The sequence below is a fragment of the Pogoniulus pusillus genome, chromosome 23, assembly GCF_015220805.1.
Source record: "Pogoniulus pusillus isolate bPogPus1 chromosome 23, bPogPus1.pri, whole genome shotgun sequence".
In the NCBI taxonomy this organism is placed as follows: domain Eukaryota; kingdom Metazoa; phylum Chordata; class Aves; order Piciformes; family Lybiidae; genus Pogoniulus; species Pogoniulus pusillus.
In genome coordinates this window covers 10,715,480-10,733,338 of record NC_087286.1, presented here as the reverse complement: position 1 = coordinate 10,733,338, position 17,859 = coordinate 10,715,480, and the positions used below count along the sequence as shown (strand labels likewise).

The 17,859-nt window shown below is 41.2% G+C and overlaps 1 protein-coding gene across 4 annotated transcripts in view; it reads right to left on the bottom strand.

Annotated features, from left to right (window-relative positions):
• Positions 1-17,859, bottom strand: part of ZMYND11 (zinc finger MYND-type containing 11) — a 106,576-nt gene that overhangs the window by 39,540 nt on the left and 49,177 nt on the right. For all 4 annotated transcript variants that reach the window (XM_064162537.1, XM_064162540.1, XM_064162541.1 and 1 more), the window contains exon 3: positions 1,595-1,754. In XM_064162537.1, coding sequence (XP_064018607.1) covers positions 1,595-1,754 — 160 coding nt within the window. The remainder of the gene's footprint in view (positions 1-1,594; positions 1,755-17,859) is intronic.

Here is a 17,859-nt window from a genome sequence, read left to right as displayed (position 1 = left end):
ATACAGTCAGTACTTCTAACCAAGGGGTTATTCATAGTGTGGGTCAAGGCAGACAGCTCTTTCTGTTCTGAGATGAAATAATGACGTCACTCAGATGACTCACTGCGGACTTGCACGCTGCTTATTGGACAAGTTTTGCGAGATAAATGTTGCTGCTAAGTAAAGGAACGTTTTTTTGAATGGCTGTTTAATAAATGACTATTGTGAGACATCTGCACTCTTTTTCCTTTTTTTCCCTTAACAATAGAAGAAACAAACATTGAATACTTGAAGTAACTACAGATCTCAAACTTTGAGTCTACACAGTGAATATTATCTCTAAGCAGACAGAACTCACATAAGCAATACCTTAAAGAGCTAAGCTGTTGAGACCTTTACTCCTGGGGATAATAGTAAAAACAAAGCTACATACCCTTTGAAGGCTCCCTTGAGGGTTTCTAATGAAATTAGCATGAGAATCTTAACAGTGACCAATGTACATGAAACGGATATTTCAATACTTTAAATTGGTGAACTGGTGTAACTGGGATAATTTTAACCAAACTGAGTTTTGTTACAGGTGCTGCATGTTTCTGCTTTCTATTTCTCTCACTTTAAAACAAAAAGTAAGTTGTTTTTTTCACTTTCACCTTCTTACTGATGCCTGTAATAATGCAATGAACATTTTGGTGGATTTTAGAATTTATTTTCCCCAAAGAGTTTTTCCTCAAAATCTAAATTATTATCTATGTCTGAGCCAAGATTGTCCATTTTACCAGTACTTAATCTCATTTGTATTCCAAAGCAACAGTTACCACTTCAAGTATCCTAAAGCATGCCAAATATTTGGGGGGGGTTGTTGTTGGTTTTTTTTTTTCATTGTGAAAAAATGGTCTTGTAAATACAGAGACCACACTCCTGACCTAGGCAAAGGCCTCATGCAAGCTTTTTCCTAGCCTATGGCACTATTCTCAGTTAACTTTGCAAGGGCATAGCACCTCAGCTACAGAGGGAAAGAGAAAACACTTTTCTTCACTTAGCACAACTTCCCATCTGTTTAACTTGGTTTAAATATTTATTTTGCACATCCAGTGAAACAATGTTTGGATGCTTGCAAGTAATTTGCTAGGAAAATTCTTCCTAACTGTCTTTGTGTTCACAGGTCTATGTAAAAGACATCTCTCCAAGTGTGTTTATAGAAAACCGCACAACTTCTTGTTGCATTTTTGAAATAGAGGAGGAGTTCTTCCACAGATTTGGATTACAGCAAGATTAACAGAAAATGGTGGCTTTTTAAAAAGATTACCTCTTTGGGATTTCAGGATGTCTGAAGATTTCAAATAACACCAATAATATTTACTACACAGCTGTAGGAGAGATTACTGCATAAAAGTAAGAGATGACTGGTCAAAGACTTTTGCCAGTTACAGCAGAAAATTCAGAATTCAAGAAGAAAGAACTTCACTAGAACAAAAAGGTAAAAAAGTTTAAGAGTGCATTAACTCCCTCATAAGCACCAGCATGGCAGCTATAAATAACTTTAAACAGGAATTAAAACAAGTTTCATGCTAAGATACCAGAAAGCATGATTTATTCTCATAGACTTTATACTCACAATCTCATCTCCTGGCAACCAATATCCTTCTTGTTCAATACCAGCTTTTGACCCTTTACACCCCACTGTCAGGGTTTCAACAATGAGCCCATCCTTGACTGCTAAGCTCAGCTGACGTGTGGTTTCTTTGGGATGCATACCATGGACTCGAGACATGTACCTGCCAACAAAGCAGATTAGTCTTTAAGTGTTAGTGTTAAAAGACAAAATACATCAGCCAAAAAACCCCTGCATTCAAATTATTTAAAATATCACACAATCTAAATTGTGGGTTGTTTATAAACCCTCTCAAATGATACAGTTTCCCCCTTTACTCCAAATCATCTTTTCTTCCCCTTGAAGTTATCCTCTGCACACAGATGAAAAGTAATACAACAGTAATATTCTACCAAAAAAAAATTACTGCACCCGAAAATTGAGATGCAAGCTGCTTGGGCTTGTCTCTGCTAAGCTTCCACATCCATTTGTGTCCCTAAGAGACATCTTTGAATTAACTGAAGCTTGCATTTCTGTTACACTTCCTATGGCACGCATGCGGCGGGATGAGTCTGGAGATGTACCCACGGGTCTGTGATGCCTGTGAGCACAACACATTTATAAAACGTGTCATTTGTGTCACATGGAAACCCAGGAGCTGGAGTTCCAGCAGTAAGAGGGGTTTCTGCTTTTATTGAGATCATCACAGTAAACCACACTCTGATGAGCTGCATTGGCGAGAACAGAACATACACAGCCTAAACTGTACAGCCATGAGATTACGCTGTGTAACGGTGGCCTTTGCCCAGTACAGTTTGCTTCCTGAGCAACATCAAACGTTAACTTGGAGTACAGAACATAAACTGATCTTCCCTCAAATAAGGATGGCCTGTTTCAAGATCATTACACTTCAGATTGTTTTTAGCAATATTCCAAAACCATGGAGTAGTGATAAAAGCTGTAACTACACGCAACAAGCAGATCAGTGAACTGACTGAGAACCAGTTGTTTTGTGATCATACCTCCTAGAGTGGCAGGGCTAACCGAAATTCTCTCCCTGTTGGGTTTCTCCAAATACTCTGTCTTTACCTGCCTCCTGAGAGGAATCTGTGATTTGCCTGCTTTAAGACAAAGTTTCCAGCTACAATATCCACTTTTCATGCTTCATAATCAGTTCCAGCAACCCTGACTCTTTTGGGACTACCTTCACAAAAACCATAATCAGTACTGGGAGCAAACTTTGAGAAAAAGTTCTTTTTATAGCATTAGTATTACAACAGGGGAAAAAAAGGAGTCTTGTTAATTCATTTTTTTTTAAATAAAATGACTGACAGAAATTTTTAATGCCTTAGAAGTTACAAACTTAAAATAAGGAATGGAGACTACTCTAGTGGTCAAATCATTCCTGCTCTTTGAAGACATTTGCCTTTCAAATGTCTTATTCTTTTGGAATCCTGCAATCTCTCTGAAGCTTTTGCTGCAAGTGGTTTACAATAATCTAGTCTTTTTGGGAACTAAATGAACATAATCACTCAGAAAGTTTTGACCAAGCAGAAGTTTGTATCTGTGTAGCAAATCACACAATAATCAGGGCAATCAAACTTTAATAAATTTCTGCCTGGTCTAAGAAGCATTTATGTAAATGTAGCATACCTGTTGCAGCTTGGGGGTTACAACTCCTAGAGGCAGATGCTGCCATTTACTATATTATACAATGCTTGCCACCACGTGGCCCACATCTGGCTGGTTTGTGCAAGCTATCACAGTGTAAAAAGTAATAATAAAATAAATTAATAGAGGAGAAACAACACGATCTGCAAGTATCACAGTATCACAGTATCACCAAGGTTGGAAGAGACCTCACAGATCATCAAGTCCAACCCTTTACCACAGAGCTCAAGGCTAGACCATGGCACCAAGTGCCACGTCCAACCTTGCCTTGAACTGCTCCAGGGACGGCGACTCCACCACCTCCCCGGGCAGCCCATTCCAGTAGCCAATGACTCTCTCAGGGAAGAACTTTCTCCTCACCTCGAGCCTAAATTTCCCCTGGCACAGCCTGAGGCTGTGTCCTCTCGTTCTGGTGCTGGCCACTTGAGAGAAGAGAGCAACCTCCCGCTGGCCACAACCACCCTTCAGGTAGTTGTAGACAGCAATAAGGTCACCCCTGAGCCTCCTCTTCTCCAGGCTAACCAATCCCAGCTCCCTCAGCCTCTCCTCGTAGGGCTTGTGCTCGAGGCCTCTCCCCAGCCTCGTTGCCCTTCTCTGGACACGCTCAAGTCTGTGATCCAGGATAATAAATGTGAATTTTATGATGGCTAACACAAAGGATTGAGGGCCAAGCAATGACTCAGGTGTATTAGTTCAGTTCTGCATCACACTAGGCAGATGCTCATCTGCCTGTGTTTCTGCAGACACCAAACCTCAACACAAGAACCTGTCTGACTGCCATTAAATGCTACAAATGAGTTTCCCAAGTTTCCCAAATTCCAAGGAAGTCTTAGACTCAAATCTGTTACTTCACTTTCAAAGTGCAGATGAATACCATTACTTTGCTGAGGCATAAAGTGCTGAAGCTTTAAAGCTGCCTGAAGTGGCAAGACCAGCTCATACATGGAGGTTCCCTGTATTTCATATGTGTGCACACATGCACAGATTTACGCAAACAAAAGGAGCTTTTTCAAGAGCAAATTATTTCTTGCTAACTATAACTTGCTTTTGTCAACAGTTGCTAACTTGACTGGTTCTTTGGCAAATTTCTGTTTTAATTCTGCACTCACAACCCGCCCACTGGAGCCAGAGCATTCAGAAGACAGAGCATTAGTACCACCATTTTACTGATAGAAAAAATCAGGCACTGGGCAAGGAACTAATCTCCCTACAGTAACACAGCAGGCTGCTCTAAGTCTGAAAACAGAAATCAAGTATTAATTCAGTGCCATAATCTCCAGTGCAGCCTGCTGAAGAAATTATTTAGTCGTTACTGCATTATCCACAGCTGCAGAAACACAGGTCCAATGAAACTCTGGAACGAAACCTGCGTATTTTGTGATTATCTCTCCTTCACACCTCTGAACAGAACAGATATACAGTAGAAACCAAAAAGCCTTTGAACAACTGTAATCAGCTAAGAGGTTTAATCTGCCTATTTCAACTGTGGCAGGGTGTGCACTGGTGAAAAGGAGCACAAGGCTCAGAATCTCCCATTCCTCAAATCCAAGCTGTGTTCTCAACCAGAGTGAAAGTGCTGCCACCAACTAAACAATTTCCTCACTTGCTTCAGCTCTGAATCAGGGGTAACAAATCACCAGTGGCTTTCCAAAGAACACATTAGCCATTGTTTGGACTGTGTAGCCTGGAGATCCACAAGGACTGTCTTCTCCATTTTAAAAATAAAATGCTATCTGCTTTCACAGGAAACCATACACATCAAAAGAATGTAGAACCACTGTTAGAAAAGTGTACCCTTCCCCCGAATTTTCACTTATATTAAAATCTGTGAAGTGTATGTGGCTAGATATTCATGGAGACTACAAAACAGCACTGGCAGGGTGTAGACGAAACACTATGTGTCTCTTTTCAGCCAGAGGGATGGCACTTGAGCTAGGAAGAGATTAAGGCCAAGGATTTGAACCAGAAAATAAAGCTCTTTAACAACAAAATGTGAAAACCTGCCACAACAGGTGAAAGATGCTGGCAACGAAAAATAAGTTTAACGGCAGCCTACAGACAGAAAGTATCCTGTTTGGAGTCTTAACTACCACATCAGACTCACTATTGGATTGGAAAAGTCAGTATCACAATGTCTTTGTGCAGAAGTGACACTGCTAATCCAGAGAGCACAAGTCTATTCCTGGCACTGCCTGCACTGAAGGATCTGGCACCAAGAAGTTAAAAAACAAGAGACACAAAGCAGTGCCTGACTGATGTTTTCAACAAAAGCTGATTAGCCTTACCTTGGAGACAGGGAGTTGAAGCAATACTGGGTTTAGTTTTATGCTCTTGCCCAGTTCTCCATATCAGATTGGGAAGTGTAGTACAATCTCTACTACTGCTATGATGAGGCCAGCCACAAGAAGTAAAGCAAATATATGTTCAGATGTGTGAGAATAATACATGAAGACAAACTGAAATCCCCTAAATCAGCAAACCACCCCAAATCAGACATCAGACTGAAACAAGCATTTCAAAATAACTATGCTAATCCCTGCTATGTAAAACCAGGCCTGTCTCATGGAAAAAAAAAAAAAAAAAAAAAAAAAGAAAAAAAAAAAAAAAAAAAACAAACCACCACCCAACCACAAAGAGGAGGTTTGGCCTGATAATGTGCATGTCAAATTCCAACTCTCACCAAATGAGGCTGCTTGTCTGCAGGATATGGAACCAACTGAGCTGCTGCTCAGTATTGCAGCTTTTACGGTTCAGGATTTTCTCCATTTATGAACTGGCAGCATAAACCTCCTCAACATTATCATTGAAGACTCTAGTAAACCTTGCAAATCACAGGTTTTGTAATCAGTTTCTAAGAGCCTGCTTTCAGTTATTGCAGCACCCCTTGGAAAGGGAAGCGTGTAGGTTGTTCATTTATCACCCTTAAACAAACCTCAGCATCATCACACCAACAAATGAAGCAGAAACGTGCTGGCCTTCAGAAACGGGACCACTTCAGCAAGAGAATCCAGTACATATGCACATGCACCCAGCTAATAGATGGGCACTCATGTCCAAGAGCAAAAGTAGAACAACAGATGATAATCATTAATAGATGTGCAGATTGCTCAAGCACATGCATGCGCATCTGCATTTGTCACACGAAATACCAAGCAGAAAATAGGAAACTGTAATTCCAGACCTACTTGGGACTGCAGGTGAACAGCAGTCAGGGCTTTTCAAACCTAGCAGCAATAAAATATCATAGTATTCTTGTTTATAGAACCTATTCTTATTTCTCGCTCTAAAACCTTGACTGCCTCTCAGACACCACAGGGACAGCCCAAAAGGTTATCAGAGCTGAGGCCAGTTCTCACAGGCCTCACAGCATCCAGGAGCCACACAGCCACCTGCTGCACACCCCACCTGAGCACCGTTGCAATGGTAGAGGAACAGCATGCAGGGAAGCCTGGTACTTCCCTTGCAGAGTCTCTCTCCTCCACAGAAACAAACTGCAGAAGCTCCTGTAACTCATGCCACTACTAAGTGACAACTGGATCTTGCCATTGCTAAACAAAACTGGACCACAGGAGTGCCTTAAGTCACCTCTAAGTTGCTTGTCTGCCCAATATACAAGAGACACTATAGAGGCATCAAGGTCTGATGGGATCTAAGCAGTTAACACCTAAAATGTAAAAACCAAAATCAGCTAGCCAGTGTTCAGCATGTCTTTATATTCACCTACCATATGTGCTTCATAATAAACCTTCAAACTCAAGAAAAAGGTTTCTTTTGGTCTGAGGGGTGTGGAGGAAGCAGACTCTCAAGCTGCTATCACCATAGGAGCAAAACAGAAACAAAAGTGGCTGGCACTTACGGGGGATCAAATGGTGAACTTTTTGCCTGCAGCTGTCACACAGCTCTCAACTCCTGCATGGTGCTGTGCAAGACGCGACACGAAGCCAAATCCTGTCCCAAAGAGCTTAATACATGTATATGACTGCAAAGTATCTAACTCTGATCCTAAAAAGTCCTCTCGACGGCAATTCTCATCTACTGAGATGCAACAAATGGTTTACATGCCTACAGCTGTGTTATGGCCCAAAAAAACAAAGCTGGCTAAGGAAGGAAGGAGATAAAGCTACCATGCATGGGAAGTTGACAGATATTTTAAAAAGCAAATCTCAATTTCTCTGGACTCTTAAGGAATTGCATTTTCAGCCACTTGAACTTATCAAAAGGAAAGTACTGAAAAAATGACACAACAAGCATCTCTGTAAAAGACTACTGCAAAATATCTCAGTAAAGGAAATAGCTGCCTCACACAAAATACAACAGTGTGACAAGTGTAGACAGATGCTGATTTTAGTGGCAAACACTGTAATCTTGGTCTGATCAATTATCTCTGTGCTGGATGCTCCACCCTCCACAGTACAAAGGGAAGTAGCAATCTGCTTGCAGCAGCAGACTATCTGCTAAGCAACTCCTCTAGGGATTAACAAAGGTCTTAAGGTTCCCTTGTGCACATAGCCCATCCCACACTTGAGATCTGGTAACATACAGCAGGTCCCATTAAACGCAATGCAACGATTGCCATTAATTTTAAATGTTACATACAGGTATCTAAAAATGGCCTAGATTCAGAGACAGGATATAAGGAATAATACATAAAATGGAAGGAAAGCAGCCCAAAATCTGTTGTGAATCTTATATTCTGCCTCTGGTTAGCAAATAGGCCTTTTGCTTTAGATTTGGAGTATGACAGCAGCTTTACAGAAGGCTTTTTTAAAAATTAAGGTAGCTTTTTTTTTTTTCAAAGACAAGGTCACTTGGTCTTACTGAAAGGAACAGTGGAAGAAATGGATGTTTTGGTTTTAACAAAATCAATTACATTGCTTAAGAACAATGTAGTCATGCCTGAAGCCGAGGAATCCACTGGCTCTTCTTGTGGAGAGCCAGATGAAGATTTGTATTCCCAAGGTCTCAACTGTGAAGTGCAGGCTGGCTGCTACTGCCAGATATAGCACAACTCAACTTTCACAAAACACTGGATAAACATTATGGGTATCTGTATCTCAAAACAATGTATTTGAAATGCGTATTTCCTGCTTGCCACTAACCAAGCGCAGGTCTGAGAGCTGAAGAAAATACAGACATTGAGAAAGTACAATGGATTACAATGGGGACCTGGCAGCAGAGTTTTGCTCTCTACGATACTTTTGATGTTTGCAGGTTTTGGATTTTGGATTAAATCACTGAGACAAAGTCAGCCAAAGCGTAACATCCTCTGTACGTACACGTCACAAGGAGAGATGCACCTATACAAATAGGCGGCATTTGATTTCCACTGCACTCTTCATACCAACAGCACACTGCTGTTCACGAGGCTATTGCCTGTGCAATAAAATACTGATTATATCATCTACATTTTGTGCAGTCCAAAATTCCAAGTGGGGGAGGACACAGAAAAACTGAATTACAAAAATGATGAATTTTCTTCTCCCTCTAACATCAGGATCTGCAACATTCATTTCGAAAACACACTAAGTAGGAAACACTTTCAAAGTCCATTTCATCTCTCTTCCATAGTCTAGAAATGCAGTGTTTGAATGACTACAGACAGTTTTGTGTAGCGTTTCTACAGCAAAAAGATATTCAAGTTGATAGTGAAACAGTGAGATCCAGCACTTATTGAAACTCAGATCTGCCTGATGCTTCTGCTGCCACTGCTAGAACAACGCTATGGGGTAACCTTAGGGCGCTTTAGACAACCCAGGCACCAGAGTTTCCTATACTGTTATCCACCTAGGTCACTTCTTTCAAAAACAGTCACAGTATCACAGAAACATTCTGGTTGGAAAAGACTCTAAGAATCATCAAGTCCAACCATTATCCCTACTCTGTAAAGCTCACCCTTAAACCGTATCCTCAAGCACCACATCCAAATGACTTGTAAATGCATCCAGAGTTGGTGACTCAGCCACCTGCCTGGGCAGCCTGACCACTATTTCTGTTGAAAAAATGTTTGCTAATGTCCAGTTGCAGATTGAAGCCATTCCCTCTTGATTTATCACTATCTACCTGTGAGAAGAGACCAGCGGCAGCCTCTCCACAATGTCCTTTCAGTCTCCCCTCAGCCTCCCCTTCAAACTAACCATCCCCAGCTCCCTCAGTCACTCTTTGTAAGATTTATTTTCCAAGTCCTTCTCCAGCTTTGTCACCCTCCTCTCACTAGCTCCAGCACCTCAACATCTCTCTTGTATTGCAGTGCCCAAAACTGAACACAGTACTCCAGGTGTGGCCTCACCAAAGCCAAGTACAAGGGGACAATCATCTTCCCACTCCTACTGGACACAGCATTTATAATACAAGCCAGAATGCCATTAGCTTCCCTTGCCACCTGGGCACACTGCTTGCTCATAGCGAGCTGTTTTTCAACTATAACCCCCTAGGTCCCTTTCTGCCAGACAGCTCTCCAGCCACACTGCCCCAAGCCTGTAGCTAGGGGCACACTGCCCCAAGCCTTGGGGTTGTTGTGGCCCAAGTGCAGGACCTGGCATTTGGCCTTATTGAAGCTGATGCCATTGACACTGGCCCATGGATCCAATCTATCCAAGTCTATGCATTTAGATTGTGTAACCCACCAACAGGACCATGAAAAGCAAGTATTTAAAGCATCAAGCTATCTGACCCTTATACACAAAAATCTGCCTTTCAGAACTCCTGCCACCTTCTCAAGAAAGAACTTATCCAAAAAAGGACTCCAGTGCTAAAAAGCTGTACAGACTGCTGCTGGTATTGTACACATCATGCAGTGAGCACTGCTGGCAGACAGAGCACCACCTCTCCAGAGACGCTGCGTGCAGACACACTTGAGAGACACGGCTTCACCCAGCACTTTTCTGTGGATGTACTAAAGAGACAAATGAGTACCATACAGCTCAGAACACACCACCCCAGCTAACACTTTGCAAACAAAGTATTTAGTCATCTCCATATCACATGTCTCAATTCAAAACATGCTTTACAAATATCCATTTGAGTGCGCTCATGATTAATTTTTTTAGTTCTCTATCTAACATGATTTCCATTCTTATCTGGGGTTTGGTTTGGGTTTTGGCCACATTTGTTTATCCTGGCTGACTTTCAAAATCATCACACTGCCACACAAATGTTCACGTAATTACCAGCTAGGGAACAGCATGATGACTAGAAAAGCCATCAGGGCATGGCTGCTGCTTTTGGTGATGATATTGTTTATATGAATGGGAATATGAAACCAGAGCCTAAAATAGATGGTATGAGTAGTGCTTTGGAGATGATCCCCTCTGCACTGATTAGAAAGACTTGATGAGCACTTCAGGCCAGATAGCAACCTATTAAATGGCCATGTCACACTTATTTTTATCTTTTAATTCTAATAGAAAGTCACATGTACTTACAGCAAAGAAACCAAACATAGTCTAGTCATTTTATTTACAAATAATATAAAAATGTTATGATTCAAGCAAAAATCAATATTGGTTGTGACACAGAAAGTAAATTGGTTTGCTTCTAGTAATTACCAATAGAGATAGCCTGTTATGTATTTTTCTGTGCAAACTTATGCAGTTTCAACACAAATATTAACAGAAGTATGAAGTACATGAGAATGTTCATTAAAATTAAAACTGAGATAGTGGTTTTCGAGTCAGTTACACTTCCAAAACTTTCCTTTTCAATATTTATACTGGGATTCCTTCTCAATCTATTATCTAAGAGATTAAAATTAAATATTAAACATGTCAGATTTTATAGTAACAGACAGAAAGGAGAGTGTGCTGGGTTGGGCTGGGATAGAGCTCACATTCTTCACAGTAGCTAGTATGGGCTGTGGATTAGTGCTGGAAGCAGCGCTGTGATAACACAGAGGTGTTGCACTTACTGCTGAACAGTGCTTACAAAGAGCCAAGGCCTTTTTTGCTCCTCCCACTGCCCCATCAGTGTGTAAGGAAGAGACCCAGCCAGGACCAGCTGACCCCAGCTGACCAAAGAGATGTTCCCTATCATACGAGGTCACGCTTGGCACATCAAGCTGGGGGAAGACAAAGGGGTGGGTGGTGAGAGTGCAGGCATTTACCTTCCCAAGTTACCACCACATGTGGCAGAGCCCTGCTTCCCCCAGGTGGCAGAAGGCCTGCCTGCTGATGGAAAGTGGTGAAGGAATTCTGTGTTTTGTGTTTTGTTTTGCTTTGCTTGCACACACAGCTTTACCTATTAAACTGTCTATCCCAGCCCACGGGTTTTCTTGCTTTTACTCTCCTTATTCTCTCTCCCACCTGGAGGGAGGGAGTGAGCGGCTGTGAGGGGCTTAGTTGGGGGTTAAGCCACGACAGAGTTTGAGTTTGCACTCATGAGCAAACATCAAATACAGCGTATGGCTGTTGTTAATAACCATGTGTTTGTGCTGTTTGTGTGAATCAGACTGATGCTCAGCCCAGAGATGACTTCACCTTCTAAACCACTGAAGAATATTAAGACAAAAAAAGAAAGCTGAAAGCTGCCTTCCTGGCAATAACAAGTAAGAGCATTCTTAGAGAAGAACTATTTGATAAGGAAAACAGATGAAGCAAAATCCACTACTACATCTGAACACCTACCTATTTCTTTCTTTGCAGAACAGACTCCAGGAACTAGATGTGCATGCATTAAATATTCCTCACTGAAGCAAGTACACAGAAAGTTTAGTCTCGCCTCAAGCTCTAGTTCTCAAAAAAATAGCCTTCCATGCCAAACTCCTACAAGCATAACAGTTGCACAGGCAGCTACGGCATCCTTTCCATTCCATACAATCAGTATAAAGCAATTAAAACAAGATGGTAGGGCTGGAGGAATCCTTGTCAGTCCCATGGTGAAGAGTTTTCTACGCTAGGCACTGCTCTTAAGGCAGACAGCACCAAGAAGCAGACAGAGCAATTCAGGCAGCAGTGTTCCATACCACACAGCCGGGCAGTGGCTCAGCACTAAGTTGAAGAAAGAATTATCCCTAACAAAGCACAAACAGCACTGCTTAATGTATCCGGACTTCTTACGTACTTCTTTTAACCAGTTTAATTACAGTCATTAAATAGAATTGTTATGCAAACTGAAGAAATTATCTGTATCAACAAAGGAGATTGATTAGGAAAAGAGTAGTAAGTAATATGCATTATAAACTCGAGATGACACCTGAACCAAATTTATTAATCCAGAGATTTTAATTTTACTGCTACTCATAGGAAATACAGATAGGTTTATTACAGACATTTTCCAAGAAGAAATTCCATTTTTCCCTATCATATTTACTTCTACCCTCCTTAGTCAAAGATGTCTAAAATCAGCTCTTAAAATGGACAATTAATATCAGAAATATTAAAGTTCAAACACCCCAACCAGAAAATCATTATGATCTCACAAACAACATCAAGACTGAACATCATATAAGCAAACAGATCAAGGCTTTATGACAAAACTAGCTAACTACAGGTAGTCCAAGGAAAATTTCATGCATGTGCCATAGTGAACACTGTTGTGCACTTCATGACAATCTGTAATTCCTTCTTAAGAGTCCTCCAAATTCAAGTGTTTAGCTTAGCTCCTCACTTCTCCTCAGCGTTTTTGTGCATCTGGATGTTAAAAATCCACCTTGACAGGCTAAATATTACCTCTCTGGTCAGTCTCAGTATAAATTTACAAGTAAACCTGTGTATTGGTCATGATGCAAGAACTGGTTAGACTCCCTGTACTCTCAGCCATCTTTTTATCACTTCACAGCATAAGTCCAGACTTTTGAAAATGTCCAAACATTTCAGCCTTCATGCACCATTGAACCTCACCATGAAGCCATCAGTAGAAAAGCTGGATATATAAACCCACCCAAATGTTTTGGTGTCCATCATATTCCAATGCAACATATTGCTACGTCTGCAACTGCACATGTAATGCAGAATTTTTATGTATGACCAAAATAGTACTTTAACTCTGTTTTTTGTCACTAGGGACTGACTCAAATGATCTGATTTAGTTTGCTTTCTGTTTGATTAATGTAATTATTTTTAATAATTAACAAATCAATGAAAAAAAGCCAATGAAAGATCAGAGAAGATTTTGCCCCCACAAAATAGTCTATGACTCAGGATTTTGCAAGCTTTAATCTCTAGACTTGGTTCATTCTCTTGGTTTAACATTAAAATAGTGATAAGGAAAGCAGAAAATAAACCATTGGCTTGGGGCTGAAAGAAGCAGCTGAAGTTTATCGTGGGAAAGAGAGACACAAAGTAAAAGAAACAGAAAAGGAAATTAGCTTAGTGGAGTCAGACAGAAAGTCCTTGAGTGTAACAGAAAACACATCAAGAAGTCTTTAACTGGAGAGATTTGTACCCTATCATCCCCTGGTGATGATTCTATGCTTGTGTTCTGTAATGCAGGTATCTATACTGAAGCCAATTCAACAGAACTACAATTCCATTTTCCCAGAAACTCTCAGAGCAGTCTGCCCCCAGAAGCCATGTGGCCTGCTGAGGAAGCAGCATCACTGTAGGATCTGAGCAAACTCGAGTGGAAGAAGAGAGTCTACAGACCATTGAAGGAGGGGCTGGCCACTCAGGAGGATGGTGAGGCCAATGGCATCGTGGCCTGATCAGGAATAGTGTGGCCAGCAGGACCAGAGAAGTCCTTTTGCCCCTGAACTCAGCACTAGTTAGGCCTCAAGCTGCACCAGGGCAAATTTAGGCTGGAGGTTAGGAAGAGGCTCTTCACAGAAAGAGTGACTGACATTGGAATGGCCTGCCAGGGGAGGTGGTGGGTAAGACACTTAGTGCCATGGTTTAGCTAATTAGAAGGTGTTAGCTGATAGGTTGGACTTGATGATCTTAGAGGTCTTTTCCAACCTGGTTAATTCTGTGATCCTGTGACCTGGATGAGGGAAGAGAGTGCACTGTCATTCAGTTTGCTGGTGACACCAAACTGGTGGAGCGGCTGACAGCCCTCAGGCTGTGCTGCCATTCAGGGAGACCTAGGCTGGAGGGTTGGGCAGCAAGAAACTGAATGAAATTGAACAAGGGCAAGTGTAGAGTCTTGCACCTGGGAAATAACAGCTCCATGGATCAGTATAGGTTGGGGACTGACCTGTTAAAGAACAGGAAAGGGGAGAAGGACCCAGGGGGGTCCTAGTGGATGGAAGGTTGACCACGAGCCAGCAATGTGCTCTGGTGGCCAAGAAGACCAGTGCCATTCTGGGGTGTATTAGAAGGGCTGTGGTTAGTAGGTCAAGAGGTTAGTAGGTCTCCTGCCCCGCTACCCTGCCCTGATGAGGATGCATCTGGAATATTGTGTCCTCCAGTTTTGGGCCCCTCAGTTCAAGAAAGACCTCACAGAACTACTTGACATAGTCCAGTGCACAACCATGAAAATTATGAAGGGAGTGGAACATCTTCCTTCTGAGGACAGTCTGAGGGCGCTGGGGTTCTGGCTTGGAGAGGAGAGGCCTGAGTGGTGACCTCATTCATGTTTAGAAAGATGTAAAGGTGAGTACCAAGCGGATGTAGCCATGCTGTGCTGGGTGATGCCCAATGACAGGACAAGGGGCAATGGTGGAAGTTGAGATAAAGGAAGTTGCATGGAAACAGGAGGAAGAATTTTTAACCTGTGAGGGAACAGGCTGCCCAGGGGAGTTGTGGAGTCTCCCTCTTTGGAGATATTCAAGACCTGCCTGGACGTGTTTCTGTGTGATCTGGCAGGGGGATTGGACTGAATGATCTTTTGAGGTCCCTGCAGCCCCTAACTTTCTATGATTCTGTGTGATTCTGTGACCTTGTACTCTACACTTTTGCTTACCCTTACAGAATTACGAAGTGCTGCTACACTACATGGCCTAAAAAAAAAAAACTCTTTCCCACATCAATCTTCCTTATCCTTTCCCAGCCGGTACAAAGTGAATTTTCCTGAGCATCTCCTTCACTAGTGGCCTGTTGTAGCACAAAACAGTTGGCCAGAGTTTGACTAACAGGTACCAGATTCTGAAGAACTGGTTTTAATAATGCTGTTTTCTTCACACAGTCAACATGAAGAGGGTGAAAAGATATGAGCCAGTAACCTCAACCACTGCTGCCTTTTGCATAGCAGCAGGATGCTTTACTTCAGTTGTTTTTGGGTTAAGTCTGACCTCTGGTAACAGTAAGATAATCTGGAGGAATGGCTTGACACAGGGTATGAAACCAACAGCAGAAAAACACATCTAAGCTTCATTTCAGCCAAAGAAATATTAGCTGCTATAATATTTCTGCTCATGTAAAGTTAAACAACAGGATTATCAAGATATAACTCCAGAGGCATCTACTCTCCTAATCAGTCTCAAAGATTACTATTTTTGTTTATGCATGACTACTTAGATGCAATATGCAAAATACTGGGAAGACTGGAATTTTCATCAAAGGTATTATAAACAGTGACAGATTATTTTCTAACAAGTATGGCTTCAAATAAGCAATACTGTAAGAATCTTATTCCTTCCATTACTTTCTTGCCACTGCAGTGTATATTATTATTTATAGACTCGTGTGATTACTCCCTACCCGTTCAAATTGCTCATTTTTATTATTTCTACTGTCTTGTGACTATTCTCTATCTGTCCAAATTGCTCTCTCTCATCTTTGCTTTAATTAGTGGTTCTAGAAGTGGCTTTCTGTTAAAGCAGACAGCCTAGAAGAACGGCAAAAGAACTAAGGCATCAAAAAGACATTTATGGACGGGAAAGGACTCTATTCTCAGAGATTGACTTGAGAAATTCCAGAGAGTGATATTTGGACATGAAATCCCCCTCATAAATGCCCAAATGAGAGGGTCACATACTCAGCCCACAACTGATAGTGACTCCACCTCAACTGCAGGACCATAATTTTCAGTGATCTTTCATACTGAATAATTCTTTTCTGGCATGCTATCCCATCAGCGCTGACTCACGTCACGAGGGGCTGACAGTCTACACATACAGGCTTGGAATGTGCTCATTCCTCTTAGATATTCTGACTTAACTGCACTTACATTAAATTAAAATGTAACTGAAACAAATCCACAGAACAAATACAGGAGAAATGTTTGTGGCCATTCAGGGAACTAGTACTGCCCCACATCATTTGAAAGCCAGTTTCAAAATATGCAAGTCTGGGTGCAGGCTTATGAAACCTCCCCATTCTCTTGCAGTAGCTAAGCTGTAAAGCAGTTTTCTGACTGATGAAATCAATAGTTTAACTTTTGTGTTCTTTGAAAAGAACATAAATTCTCCAACTCTAGCATATCAGTTTTATCCTAGCAAGTGATCTTTCCACCAGCTTCAGCCCCTCAAAGTTGGAATATCTCTACCCTGTGGACTATGGTCACTCTTGGTTTCATCCCCAAACTAACTTATTCTCAGGCTCCATCCTGGAGAAAGCAAATTTGTCCTCCTGCATAAAAAGGCAAAGCATACCCAAGAGGTTATTTTGCTCCTGACAGAGAACATGGATGTAAACCATGCCAAGACTGGCTCCTTCTGCCAAGGGCACTCCAGCTACTGTTCCAGCTTGCTACGTACCCTCAGATGCCTTCACATCATACTTAGTGGCAAACTACCATGCCTCAGCTTCAGGTTTCAAGAACAGCGCTGCTTTGTGCTGTGTTATTTTTGGCACTTAGAACTGAAAAACCACACATACATATAAAGAAGGATATGTTAGGGCCAAAGAAACACTCCACAAGCCGAAGGCAGTGTGGTGTGGTCACAGCATATCTGCTCCACATGGTACCAGGGCATTCCCTGTCACAGTACACAAAGACAATACAGACAGTCTTTATATAGAAAGGGACTGAAACTGGTCAGCTAAATAAATTAAGAAACACATCAAAGGAAGAGTGAAAAAACCTGAGGAAGTATGGAAGGCAAGAATTATTTTGGTTCTTTACACTGGTCTTTGTGGAATAGTTTAGAAACCAGAACAACTATTTGCATTGACAGAACCCTGAAAGCAGTCAATGGTAATTCTAGAACACTGTACTTCCCAGTTGGTATTTTAATGACAGGAACTTAATAGATAATGACCTCTGAACTAACCATAAAGAGTGTGAAATGTTCATAAACTGCTACTGAGGAAACCCAGTTCCTTGTGAGAAAAGTGGCAAATATTTAATTAATAGTTAATTAAATCATAGGAGTCCAATTACCTGTAAGGGAATTATAAAGAAAAAAAAAACTAAGAGAAACTTTAAGACTGGAGTAGCCAAAGAAAGAAAACTTTAAAAACTTCTCTTTAGAAAAATGATATCCAATCTGCTATGCAGCTGAATGTCAATAATTTATTGTACTCATTTAAATATGCATGCCTTTTTTTCCCAGTACATTTTAAGACATTTTATTCCATAGAATCAATTTTTGAGGTTACCCCAAATCCAAAACAGATGGAAGATAATGAGGAAAAAACAGAAAGTCAAAGTGTAATTATAACTTTTAAACACACTTTAAGGAATGAACAATTTGTCAAGCTGTGCTCTTGACAGGGAATTCACAAAACAGGGGAAGTAATTTCTCTGCTAGTGTTTACAGCATAACTAATACCAATACTACTCATCTAAATCACTGACACATTCAG